General features: G+C 38.7%; 1 protein-coding gene across 1 annotated transcript in view; it reads right to left on the reverse strand.

Annotated features, from left to right (window-relative positions):
* The window catches only part of mical2b (microtubule associated monooxygenase, calponin and LIM domain containing 2b), a 41,301-nt gene that overhangs the window by 20,043 nt on the left and 8,453 nt on the right, over nt 1-12,805 (reverse strand). The window contains exons 7-19 of the mRNA XM_037683363.1: nt 10,227-10,484; nt 10,023-10,138; nt 8,486-8,612; nt 8,283-8,373; nt 6,221-6,368; nt 5,633-5,832; nt 3,882-3,976; nt 3,308-3,376; nt 3,071-3,205; nt 1,951-2,106; nt 1,619-1,846; nt 1,413-1,538; nt 153-557 (exon numbers count right to left, since the gene is read on the reverse strand). Of these exons, the coding sequence (XP_037539291.1) occupies nt 153-557; nt 1,413-1,538; nt 1,619-1,846; nt 1,951-2,106; nt 3,071-3,205; nt 3,308-3,376; nt 3,882-3,976; nt 5,633-5,832; nt 6,221-6,368; nt 8,283-8,373; nt 8,486-8,612; nt 10,023-10,138; nt 10,227-10,484 (2,154 nt within the window). The remainder of the gene's footprint in view (nt 1-152; nt 558-1,412; nt 1,539-1,618; nt 1,847-1,950; nt 2,107-3,070; nt 3,206-3,307; nt 3,377-3,881; nt 3,977-5,632; nt 5,833-6,220; nt 6,369-8,282; nt 8,374-8,485; nt 8,613-10,022; nt 10,139-10,226; nt 10,485-12,805) is intronic.

The raw sequence follows: 12,805 nt of genomic DNA on the forward strand, positions 1-12,805 counted from the left end.
AATCCATGTGTTTGAAACACATTTGGCATCGAAACAGGTTAACTCAAAATTTAATTTTGTGTTTTAGGTTTAAACTTTTTTTGTGTGTGTGTTTATGTGAGAGTTGCAAAGAAATGAAACAATCATCAGTGTTATGTAAGAGAAACTTGTACCTTCAGGTAATCCTTTTCAGTTGTTTTGCTAGTAAGAAATAACTGCTGAGCATTTCCGTGAAGGTTCTCATGTTCCAACTTATTCAGCGAACTCTCATTTCTCCTTTCAGCATCACAAGAAGTGGAGCTGCTCTGACTCGCATCGGTGTGAGACAAAGACATGGAAGATGTTTCATTGTCGGGAGCAGAGGACTCAGCACAAAGAAGGGACGTTTGCTCAGTGTTTTCAGAGTTGGTGTAGGACAGAGGAGAGGATGAGGGAATTTTGTCCAGATGCTCAGGAGAAAAACCGGCCTGGACGGTCAGATCAGGGACAGGGTGGACCGCAGGGTACAGTCCGGAGCTCTTAGATATAGACAGAAGAGGAGGAGGAGGTGATGTAGAAGATGAAGCTGATAATTCCTCCTATAGAAGTGGAGCCAGACAGATATTAAAGGATGAGGATAACAAATGTATTTAAATGTAAAGAACAAGACCCAAAAGTGAAGGTCAAACAAATTCTGTGTCCAAATCAAATATATGTACATGCAGCCAAACACCATAAATATTACCCTTAGATGATGTGGCTTTGGAAGGAACAAGAATTAAAAGTTTTAAATAATTAACTGAAAGAAAACCATTTCCTGTGAACATGCAGTGTGAACGCTGAGCACTGAGCTATTTTGTTTTTATTTGCTGAAGAAGCTGAAACAGAGTTTTTAAAGTGAGACTGAGTTTTGTGGTAGCTAAATGCTATAGAACTTAAAAGGAAAATGAGCTAGCTTAAAGTAGCAAAAGGCTAGCCAAAAACTAAATGCAGCAAAAAACAAACTAAAAGGTAAAAGCATCAAAAGGTTGGCTAAATGCTAAAAGTTGCAAAATGTAAGCTAATATCTGAAAGTAGCATCAAAAGACAAAAATAGAGCCAGTATGGGGAAGCGGTTTTGAAAGAACTAAACATATACTGTATCTCTGTTTTTCTGTGAGAAAAATATTTTAAAACAAGTTACTTTGAAAAGTACAGCAGTGATGGCAGCCTTTTCCTGAACCGAGTTGAACATTTTGGTGTATGAATGGCTAAAGAGGCACGAAGTAGAAGCAGTTCGACTGTAAAAAACTTGTATGGAAAAATAAAAGCCAAGAAAGCAAAAATAAATGCTGAGTCAGCGTTCAGACAATGAATCTGATAGTCTATAAAAATGAAAGTGACTAAAATCATGCTCATGCTGCCACATCCAGTGATGTTGTTCAGGTATGAATATGTTCTCTTGTTTGATACACAACCTGTGAACCACACAGAGCAGCGGGTGGTTTGTTGGACCCGTGAAACATGGAGGAGAGGAGGACAGCTCTCTCTTTTATACTCCTCCGGGAAAATGCTCCAGCCGACAACTTTTGATTTTTGCTCTGAGGGGAAAGCAGGAGGAGGTCATACAGAAGGGAGTGATACAAAAAAACACCTGCTTCAGACGTGGGCTGAAATTCACCTGCTGCTCCGACACGTCAGAGGACAGATCAGCATCTGAAGCAGAAACTGAGAAACAACGAGTTGCAGAGTCAGGAGAGCGAGGAGCACTTAAAGGGCTTTTAGAGCGCAGCGGTGACGGAGAACGACTGTGGCTGCTCTGACTGTAAGACGACTCAGGAGAGGAGAAGGAACTGGTTTGCTGAACCACAGAGCTGGGGTTCTCCAGTAAACGAAGGTAAACAGAAGGCTGGAAACCAGAGGAGAAACAGAACTCACACAGAAGGTACTGATTACATTCAAAGCACCACTCTAAGCTCTAAACGTTGTGTAGAAGTTCACCGCTCAGAGTACCTGCCACTTGGGGCGAGGAGGAGGAGGAGGACGGAGACAAGGTGAATCTTTGGGTTTGGCAAAACGGGGGTTTTCTGTCTCCTCATCTTCCTCATCGGAGAATGATGGGGTGGAGGAAGGTGACAGAGGAGGAGAAGAGGATGGACTGGACAAGTTCTGAAAGGAAAGGATATCAAGGAAAAGAAAAGAAGAGGAGAGGAAAGGAATGGAGAGGAAGGGAAAGGAGAGGAGACAAAATGAGAAGAAAGGAAAGGAATGGAGAGGAGAGGAAAAGAGAAGAGAGGAAAGGAAATGAAAGGAGAGGAAAGGAAAGGAGATTAAATGAGAAGAGAGGAAAGGAAATGAAAGGAGAGGAAATGAAAACAAAAGGAGAAGAGCAGAAAGGAAAGGAAATGAAAGAAGGAGAGGAAATGAAAGGAGAAAAGGAAAAGAGAAGAGAGGAACAGAAATGAAATGAAAGGAGAAGAAAATGTCTCGACATAAAAGCAATAGAGCACAAAATTTTAAAACTGAAAAAGTTGTATAAAATTTTCAATAAACCAAGTTTTAATCCAGTAAAAGAAAATGAGAGCATACTTAAAGCATACTTTAAGCAATAGCAATACTTATTTTTGGCTACGTTTGAATTAAAAACAAATGAAAAATTGGATTTGATTTGACTATAAAAGCAGGACATTATAAAAATAAAACACAGTAAAAAACGATAAATAAATAAACTTTAAAACAACACTGATAAATAATGTTCATAACTGATTCTGAGTCGGGTCGAGTCGTCCAGTCGAGAGGTGACAACAGCTGATTTCATTATTTCCACAAACATTTACTTCATCCCTACATGATTCAATTTATTTATTATTCATGCTTGAGGACTTCCATTTTACTCTGAGTTCAGCTATTTAATTTTTTTACTAAAACTTTTCCAGAAAGGCAACAATAAAAACTAAATATTTTACTAAGTTTACTGACACTTGTTGCACCTTTTCAAATAAAGGGATTCGTTAAAACGTTTTGTTCAAAACAGAAACAAAACACCAAAAAGCACTTTTTACGACCCATACAAACCCAGACCACCCTGAATACTTCAGTTATAAATATTTTTATTGCGCACGCGACCTCGTGCTCTCACCTTGGTGTGCATCTTTGCTGTTGAGGAGTTTTCTTCAAACTTGGCCAGCAGCTGAGTGGCCATGGAGCGGACCTTGTTCTCCCGCAGCTCTCCATCTTCTCCAGCAGGAGGCGCACTGTGGCAGGACAGCTGATGGGACGCACAGCCGTTCAGAGAGGAAGTGAAGATGTTAAAGTTGTTTTTTTGAAGATGTTAAAGTTAAGACAGATATTTGAGCTTGAATAAACCCACCTCTGTGAGGTAATTGCTCCCCCTTCGTCGTCTCTTGTGGACAGAGTCATCCTCCAGTTTCTTATCGTCCTGGGACAAACGAGAACAGAATGATCTGCTCACACAGCCGTTAAAGATTACAATTAGTTAAAATTTATTTTTATATTCCTTTGGGGGAAATTTACTTCTTAGTTCTTGCAAAATCTTATTCACTACTCTAAAGCAATAAGGGAAAACTCTGCTGTAATCTTCATCTTATTAATAAAATGTCATAAAAACTTAATTAGAATATGCACATGTAAATATAAATAAAACAAATACATTTACTGTTTTGTCTATGCACTGACCACGCCAAGAAATGAGGAATCTGATTAAACGCTCCATTGACTAAGAGCAGAAAATCTTGTAGATTTAACATTAATGCTGATTTGCAAACATCGCCTCAGTCTTTAGGTTAGTTTTCTCACTTAATCGAAAGTTTATATTTAAATAAGTACACACCTGGCAATCACATAAAGGCATGAAGCTGTCTTATCCTTACAGTAAACTGATTACACAGAGAGAGGAGGAAAAGGTAATGGGGTTTTTATTTTACCCTGGGTATCCTCTTCCTGGGCTGAGGCAGGTTCAGCAGTTTGTGGTTGGTTTTAGATTCATATTCTTCACCGTTTTCATCTGCTTGTTTACAAACTGGAAGACAAACACACAAATAAGAAGTGATAAGTGATTTGAATGAACTCAGATAACTTATGAGATATTAGTGAATGCAGAGTTTATGGAGGTACAGTAGTCCCTCGTTTATCGCGGGGGTTCCGTACCCTGAAGCCCCGTGATAAGTGAAAAACCGCAAAGTAGGAATAGTATATACTTTCCACACTCTTGCAATATTCTAAACAATGTTTCTAAACTCTAAACGCTCTAAAAGAGCACAAAATGTCATGATTTCAGCTCTCTGCCACCTGCTGCTCTTGGCCACGCCCACTTTTCTTTTTCTTGCTTGCTCTTGGTGGAAGGCAGACGTGTCCTCTGCTCCGTCTCTGCTTTGCTCTTTGTCTTGTGATGTCTATTTATGTTGCTTTGATGTGGTAGATTTTTTTTTATGCCTCAAACCGTGCCCTGTCAAGAACACGGTGTGAGAGATCTTTTTTTTATCTCTCTCCTTATGTTTTCTTCCCTTTTTCTTATCTAAGCAACAGGGGCAGCATATCTTAGAAGCTGCAGCCCCCTGTACACTTCTGTCCATCATTAGGATGACTGTACGGAAAGTAATTTTGTTGTATTTTACTGTGCAAGGATAATAAAAAGCATTCTGATTCTCCGCTGCAGAGCGGAGATCAGCTGATCAGCTGCAGGAGGAAGCTTCTTCTGCAGCTCGGGCTGCACACAGGTGCTAAATAATTTTAAATAATTTATTTTAAATAAAAATTCCATGCTGATTGTGTGCCTCATCCATCAGTCAGCCAATTGTGTGTCATGTACAATCTTATTTAGAAAAACCGCGACAGAGCGAGTCCCCGATAAACAAACCACAAAGTAACGAGGGACTACTGTACTCCACTTCAAAATACAGATATAAATAAAATATATTTTAAAAGATTGTCACTGCAAAGTAAACAATTGAACATTTTGAACTATACTGAATGGTAAGACAGTTTACTCCGGTAGCTTTCCAGATATAGTGATAGGCAACTCTAAAATGCAGGTACGCACTCAATGTAAACAAAGTAAACCAAAAGGAAACTCGAGCCACGTGAATGACCATCTTTGTGATTTTGCAACGTAACTGCAGCATTCTTAATTAACACAAAGCTGTTGTAGCAGCACCAGAACCTGAAGTGCAAACATTATGGCGGGTCAAAATTGAAAATGAGCTGTCTCTGCGTCTGTCAGAGGAGAGGATCGCTGTGGTGACACAGAAGTCTGCTGCAGGCTGACATTAATGCACGGCATGTGGAACGAGCTGACACAGCAGCTTCTGTGGAGGAACGCCTCTGGATGTGACTGGATAAGGTTCCACATGCATAGCACGCATACCAGTCCAGTCTCTGGGAGCGACTGACCCGACCACAGTTGTGCAACAAGAAGCTGCAGATTCAAACGAAAAGTTGTCCACAGAACTCCAGGTTCTGAAGTGTTCTGTTCCTTCTGTAGACCTGATGCACTCTGAGTCTGTCATGCTGTTTGTTGAATGAACCAACTTTACTGATTTGACTCGAAACATCCTGACACTAAAAACTAAAATGCTCACTCAGGAGGTGAATAACATTCAACATGTATTAATTAGTTGAACCCAGTCTCATAAGACAGACCAGTCTTTTTGGAACAGGTAACAGTGAAGACTCTGACCGCTGTTGTTCAGCGGCGACTTCCTGAAGGCTTCGAAGAACTTGGAGAGATAAAGGACCATCAGCAGCTTGTCGGGTTCAGCGTTCGCTGCCATCTCCTTCCCTGTGGTCACCGGCTGGATGCCGAACTCTCGCTCGGCCACGTTAAACGCCAGCTGGTTGTTCCCCGCCACATCCTCCTCATTCAGAGAGTCAAAGTCGCTGAAATTAAGATGAGGAGATCATAAAACAGGACAAGAAAAACAATTATGTTCAACGTTTGAACAGTTATGTTTGCACATAAAAAACTGCCTTCGTATTTTGTTAACATTGTCTCTCAACAACTTTTTTATTTTACGTCACAGGTTAGAGAAAGACGCACAGAATAAGAATTTCTATATGATCCCGTCTCTGAAAATAAACCTGAAACAGAATAAATGATTTTAATTAAAGTTATGTTTTGTTGTTTTTATTTCTGCCTTTGTCTTATTTTATTATTGTTGTGCAGCGCTTTGGTTACAATTTAATGTTTTTAAATGTGCTTTATAAATAAATTGACTTGACTTGATTAAAACTTTCTGGTTTACACCCTGTGTGTGCACGTTCTTACATCAGATGAGGCCTCTGGCCGTGGATGAGGGCGCACAGAGCCAGGCCGTTCCTCCAGGAGGAGGTGAGGTTGGTGACATCCACCCCCCTGTATCCCTGGGTTTGCCCCTGACACCAGGTCAGCAGGCGGCTGGGTCGGACCTCGGACTCTGCATGAGAGGAGCAGCATGTCAGTCATTGCTGCCTTTTAAAGAATACCACACAGCATCAAAGGAAAGAGCATTTTCATGCCAGAAACGTTATATTTTCCCCTGAGGGATTTATTTTTGTCAGGGTTGGAAAGTTTCTGAAATGGTGTTGACACCGTGAAATGTTTGAACTGCAGGTTCTTCTGGACTCAAGCCATGTGAGATGAACAAGTAGATCCACTGTCCACAGTGAAAGCTACAAGCTGACCTAAAGGTTAAAAGGGTTGCCTGCACAGGTCAGGATTTACACCTCAGAGAACAGAGCAGACTGTTTGAACACGCCCAAATGGAAAAATAATGAATAAGCAGAATAAAACCAACTTAATAAATACCATAATCATCATTTTTGAGTTGTACTACAAAGCTGATTAACTGGTCTGCAGTAGTTTTAGCTCCAAAAGTTCATAAGTGAAAGTCAGCTTTCTGTGTTTCTCAGCTTTTATTTTATGTTTGAAGCATTTTGATGCAACTTCATTTTCTATTTGTTGATTTGCTTAAGAAATCAAAATGGACTAAAATAAGCAAAATAATGCCAAAAGCTAAAAACAGTAAACCAGTGGCTAAAAGCTAAACAGAGCAACATTTTACCTTAAACCTAAGTAGTAAAGGGCAAGCAAAAAGCTTAAAGAAGCAAAATGCTAACTAAAATAAACAATAAAAAAAAACAGAAATCAGAATCAGCATTCACGCTTATATTTTTAAAAATAACTAAATTAAATTACTGTTGCTTCCAGTGTGTAAATAAAACAGATGCCATATTGTGATGGTTTATTGTCAATAAAGTCTCTTTAAATCCACTTTACATCTGTTTGAGCATCTCAGGTCAGCGCACGTCCTGTTTAGCCCTCAGGTGAGTGCCGTTTTATCCAGCTGTATTGTTGATGCCTGCAGGGAAGGGTCAGGAAAATAACCCCCCCACAAATAACACATTTTCCACTCTGAGCTGAGGTCTGTCAGACTTTCTCCTTGAAACTTAGCTTCTTTGCAAAGATGGCGTTTAAGCTTTTATTACCTATAAAAGTAAGCTTATTTATAATTTTGTCAAAGAACTTAAAGAATACTGTGCAGTATCGTCGGTCGATATATCGTCAACCTTTCTGAAGCTCTTTTAAAGTTTTCTTCTGGTCATTGTCTGATATTTGACTCATTTGCCTTCGGTCCTTGTATCTGTTCTTCTGATCTTTTAATCCAACCCTGATCAGCAACACATTTATTAAACTCTAGGCATGAACAAGTGTTTTGTCAACTCATAACAGATAACTCAGATATTAAAAAAAAAATCTAATGTGGTCTTTAGGCTCTTTGATACCAGCATCCAATTATAGAAACAATTTGGTCCAATTCCTTTAGTTGAATTTATGGGAAAAATATAAAAAAATAACAACACTGAGAGACATAAAACAGAATTTTAACTCCAAAAAGTTGATTTCCAAAAAGCTGTTAGCTGAAAACTTGTCGTAAAGTGGAAGGATAAGTCATCCCTCAAGCCATTGGTCAAAATTTTGCAGAATTTTTACCTTTTTTAACGAAATGACATTCAGATGCAGTTAATATGCTTGAGCTAGATAGTTTTACCAGTAAGTTTGATACTTATTCTTATTATTTTCCCTTACATTTCTTTTGGGTTCTCAATTGTTTTAAGGTCACACTGTAATGACATGCAACGTTTCTAATCAGGACTGAAGAAAAATTTATAAAAAAAAAACCAAGTTAAATACATAAAAATAAACTTTAAAAGGTTGAAGATTTATTTTTAAAGACGATTTTAAAAGACTAAACTGGACATCACTGCAGGTACCCGATGTTTTCAGTGGCCAAAGCCAAAAAATAGACGTATTTTTGGTGACTTGAGTAGAGTTTCAGGGAAACATTCACCTTTTCTGAACAGGTTGACTGATCTTCGTGTCGGCCCTCGTTTATCAAGCAGACCTGAGTCCTGCTGACCATCAATGAACAGATGACGCACCTGAAATAAACACAAAGCCACATAAAAGAGGTAAGAACCAATTTAAAAAGTACATATTACTTCTTATTTCTGTTGTGAGATGTTTCAGACAACGCTGGGGTCAGAGACTCACCTGATGTGGACGGACACAGTTGGAGTTTAGGTTTGGGTAACGTGTAGATGGATCTATGGTGTACTGCTCAAAGTTTTTACTGATGTTCTCTGGTGTGGTCTGAGGCAGCAGACGGTAAATACTCTCCCTGAGAAAAAAAGAAGATTTCCGGTTTAAAATTACATTCAGTCACTTCAAAGTTAAAGATCTGAACCACAGTTAGTTACAGTAATGTGTTTAAAGTTGGCAAGTGGAGCCAGAGCATTACCGGTAACACTTTCATATGTGATTAGTTTTATAATGTGTACAAATATTAAACAAATACTAGTTATTAGAGAACAAAATCTGTTTTAAAAGACAATTTTTGGATGTTAACTTCATGTCTAAGCTTGCACACAGGCTGAGCCTTTGAAGTCACAGCCTTTAAAACACAACTGTGCATTTCTAGGTGACACCTGAAAATATATCTGCATATGAGAGCGTGCAAAGACTGCCTTTGGTGCAGACTCAGAGCTTTTTGAGTAGACCAAACACTGAAAAGTGTCAATTAATTAACAGGTCTCTCTTGCAAATGAGTCTTCGAAGCTCAATGGGAACTAACTGTTTTAACCAGTTCCCATGTCTCTTGGTATGTAACCTCTCACTGCACAAAGGAAGTGCATAGCATATTGTGAATACAGGCAGTGAGATTATTGGCATGCAGCAATGGTCCTTTACAGGAATTTGGAACAAACAGAAATTTAAGCATAGTCAATTTTACCCAGAAATGACCACATTTTCTAATTTTCCATCTGGTCGAGGATGAGTACCAGTAAGGCAAAGTGCGGTAAATATGAATTTTCATTTGTTCCAAGTGCAATAAATGCAATTAATTAGCTAAACCCTCTCTGGCATATAGGTAGCCATTTTTTGGTTATTTTCTTACTATTGAAATTGAAGTGAGCACACTTTTGTAGTTGAATTTGGTGGAGTGGTTGGCAGCATTTTGTGTCTTGTCTTGTGTAGTTGTACCATTTTAACCACTGCTGTAATCCAAATTTCACCCAAAGTGATAAAAAAAAAAAAAAGATATTTATGGCTGGACATGGGCACCAGTGAACCCTGCAACCCAAAAAGAAAGAAGTGGGTAAAGATAAACTTGATTTGAGGCATACATAAAAACAAGACTAATAATTTACAACCCCAACTGCAGTCACACAAATTGTCAGCTAAAACCATTTAAAACATGTGTAGCATACTCAGGCGAAGTGTTCTCCTCAGCTAAGAAAATATAAACAAAAATATGAATTAACAAATAAAAATATGTACGAAAAATAATTTGTTTTGGTTTAGACTCAAGTCTGAGCATGGATGAAGAAGAAAACCTCCAGTCTACATGAGAAATTCTTCTGGGAAAATCTACAGCAAACTGACACAGATGTCAGATTTTCAAATGATTTGTAGCTCCAGTCAGTATGCTCTGAACTGGAACCTTTACACTAACTGTAAATAAACAGCTGTCTGAATATTGTTAAAAAAAATTAAGTCCTCATATCAAGTTACTGGAAGTAGGGCTCACCTCTCTGCCAGTACCTCCAGGGAGTTCTTTCCCTGTGCCCAGCCCCTCACCATCCAAACAGTGTCGAATGCAGCCAGAAAACCCCGAGCACAGCCCGTTCCCATCGGCCAGAAGGGCTGTAAGCAGAGAACATGATGATGATGCCAGTAAAAACACAATGAAGGCCAACCCTGACAACACTTACCCACACACAGCTTCTCATACCTCCAGAAGGCTGTCTCCCACCAGCGCGACCAGTAGCTGGTGTCCATGTTTCTCCCTGATTAGGGCAGCGTTTTCTGAAGCGTACATGCAGGTGAAGTCGAACATGGCTACGTCCGGCTGTCCATAGTGGTTGATGGCGTAGTCCAGCGACGGCAGCTCGTAGTTGGTGCCAAAGTCAGCAGCTTCACGGGCGTAAGAAAGCAACGCTTCCTGGTTGACGTTATCATAGGCCAGCAGTCGTTCTGTTTCTATGTAGTCCTACACGAAGGAGGAAAAAATAGGGTTTAAACTTAACATAAAAATATTCAAAACCCTTTTAGCAATTGTAGTATTTTCTTATATTAAGCACAGTCACTATGTGGTTACATTTTAATTTAATTACTTTAACTTTAAGCTGCGCAGGTGTTCACAAATTTTGTACTTTTTGCACTGATTTGGAGCTTTTCATCCGTCAGTAAAGATTTTGGTTGATTTATTTTATTGCATTGCATGCAATAAACAGAACCCAAACAGTATAACCCCCCCCCCCCCACCCCCCACCCCAATTGGTTTGGTTTTTTTATGAAGTTGCCAGATTTAAGTCACCCCCGGGCCGGAAATGGCCTGCGGGCTGCCAGTCAAATAGTCCTGATATAGACTGTTTATATTTATACTGTTTATACTGTATACATATAAGTATACATATATGTACTGTATATGTATGCCATTTATACTGTTTATATTGACTGTATTTATACTGTGTGCACTGTTTACCATATACAGTATATTCGCTTTACAATGTAGCTGTTTTTGTTTCGTTTTTTAATATAATTTTCTTCCATTTATTTTTTCAATTTATATGCCTTCTTTTATGATTGTCTACTGTTGTCATCATTCTTTGTTAAAAACAGCTCTCTCTTGTAAATGAGTCCTCAAGGCTCAATGAGACTGACCTATATAAATAAAGGTTGAATGAAAAAATAAATAACACATAGGATTTAGTGTGCAAGCTTTCTGTGTGGGTATTATTTTGGATGCTAGACTGAGAAAGCGGTGAATAATTGTCTTTTTTTTTCTTCATCTCATCCCCACCCCCGGCACCAGGTATTCTTGATATGTTGCTTCTGTGTTTGACTCTGCAGCTTTCCTGTCATGTCAATTTCCAATTAAGTGGGAAAGATTGCGTCCAATTTAAAACTGCTGCTGCTGGAGACTTCATTTTGCTTGAGGATTCCTCTCACCTCATGCATGCTCAGGACAAAAGCACAATTTAGATTTTAATTCACTGCTCTCCTAAGCAAGAAAACATTTAACAAAACTGCATTTCATAACTCCAAAGGGACTGGATTAGAAATTTCCTGAACTGTGCATGTATTCAGATTAGAATTAGACATGGTTATGCTTTCTGTATGGTGACATTACATGACTTTTGCTGAGTTGGTGCCATATAAACAGACTTAAAATGTTTTAAAATACCAGAAGTGAGGCTCACTGCATGAGGACCATAACGGCAAAACAAACAGTGCGTTTTACTGAGCGAGTGATGAGGTTTCTGATGTTTCAGAGACCATGTGTGCGGGCTGTGATCCAGCTGACGCAGAGACGCATCACTCAGCAGATAGAGCCAATGTAAGATGAGAGGGAGACCACTGAGGGAACAGAAGGATGGGGGGTGGGGGGCTTCAACACCTGTGTTTGTGTGATTTTAAAATGCACAAATTAGTGTACAGAGGGGAAATGGACAACAAAACAAGTCAAATGAACAAGTTCAGCTTCAGAAAACTGTTTGTTTTACTGAGTAATCTCTAATGTATGTGTGAGTGTGTTTTATATTTGGTGTGTGTGAAATATAGAATAAGGGTGAGAGGTGAAATTCTTTAATTAGAGCTCTATTTATTATCATCTCTATGGAGGACCATCACTCACTAGCCTGGCAAAGACTCGAGCATTTCTGTTCTCCCACTAGGTGCTTTGACACTCAGCTTTGGGATGGGGCACTATGTCGAGTGATTCTCTGGCTTTTAGGTTTGTATTTTAGGGCTAATTTAGTCTAAATAAAAATTAGAATATTGGCATCTAGAGAATAACAAATGCGATTTTCCTCCCACTAATGAACTGCTTGAGTGGAGCTTCAGTAACAATGTCTGCCGCTTGTAAATATGCTCATGGTTCAACAAAAAAATTGTAGAACTCATTATAAAATATATTCTTGTAATAATTTGCCTATATTTATGTTAATTATAGATAAAATTTCAGTTATTCAGCTTGTGGAACTGCTCTAACAGAATTTCCATCAAGATTATCCATGAGTTTCAACAAAATTTTCAGAAATTTGTGAAAATAAACAGTGAACTAACTCAATTTTTTAATACATGTGATAAAGTGCCAATTCTTGAAGCAAATTTACAAAGAAGAAGGTAAAACGGTGAAGTTGGCGCTGCCTGCATTTAGGACTGATGAGATTTCTGCACATAATTAAATCTGCTGAAGTTGTTTTCACTGTAATTAAGCATATCTCTTTCAAATATAAAATCTTTATTAAATTTCAGTCACAAACAAAAACAGTTGAATGGAAACTAAACGATCCACTAAAACAATAA

This window comes from Nematolebias whitei, chromosome 10, assembly GCF_014905685.2.
Source record: "Nematolebias whitei isolate Nwh7 chromosome 10, NemWhi1, whole genome shotgun sequence".
Classification (NCBI taxonomy): Eukaryota; Metazoa; Chordata; class Actinopteri; order Cyprinodontiformes; family Rivulidae; genus Nematolebias; species Nematolebias whitei.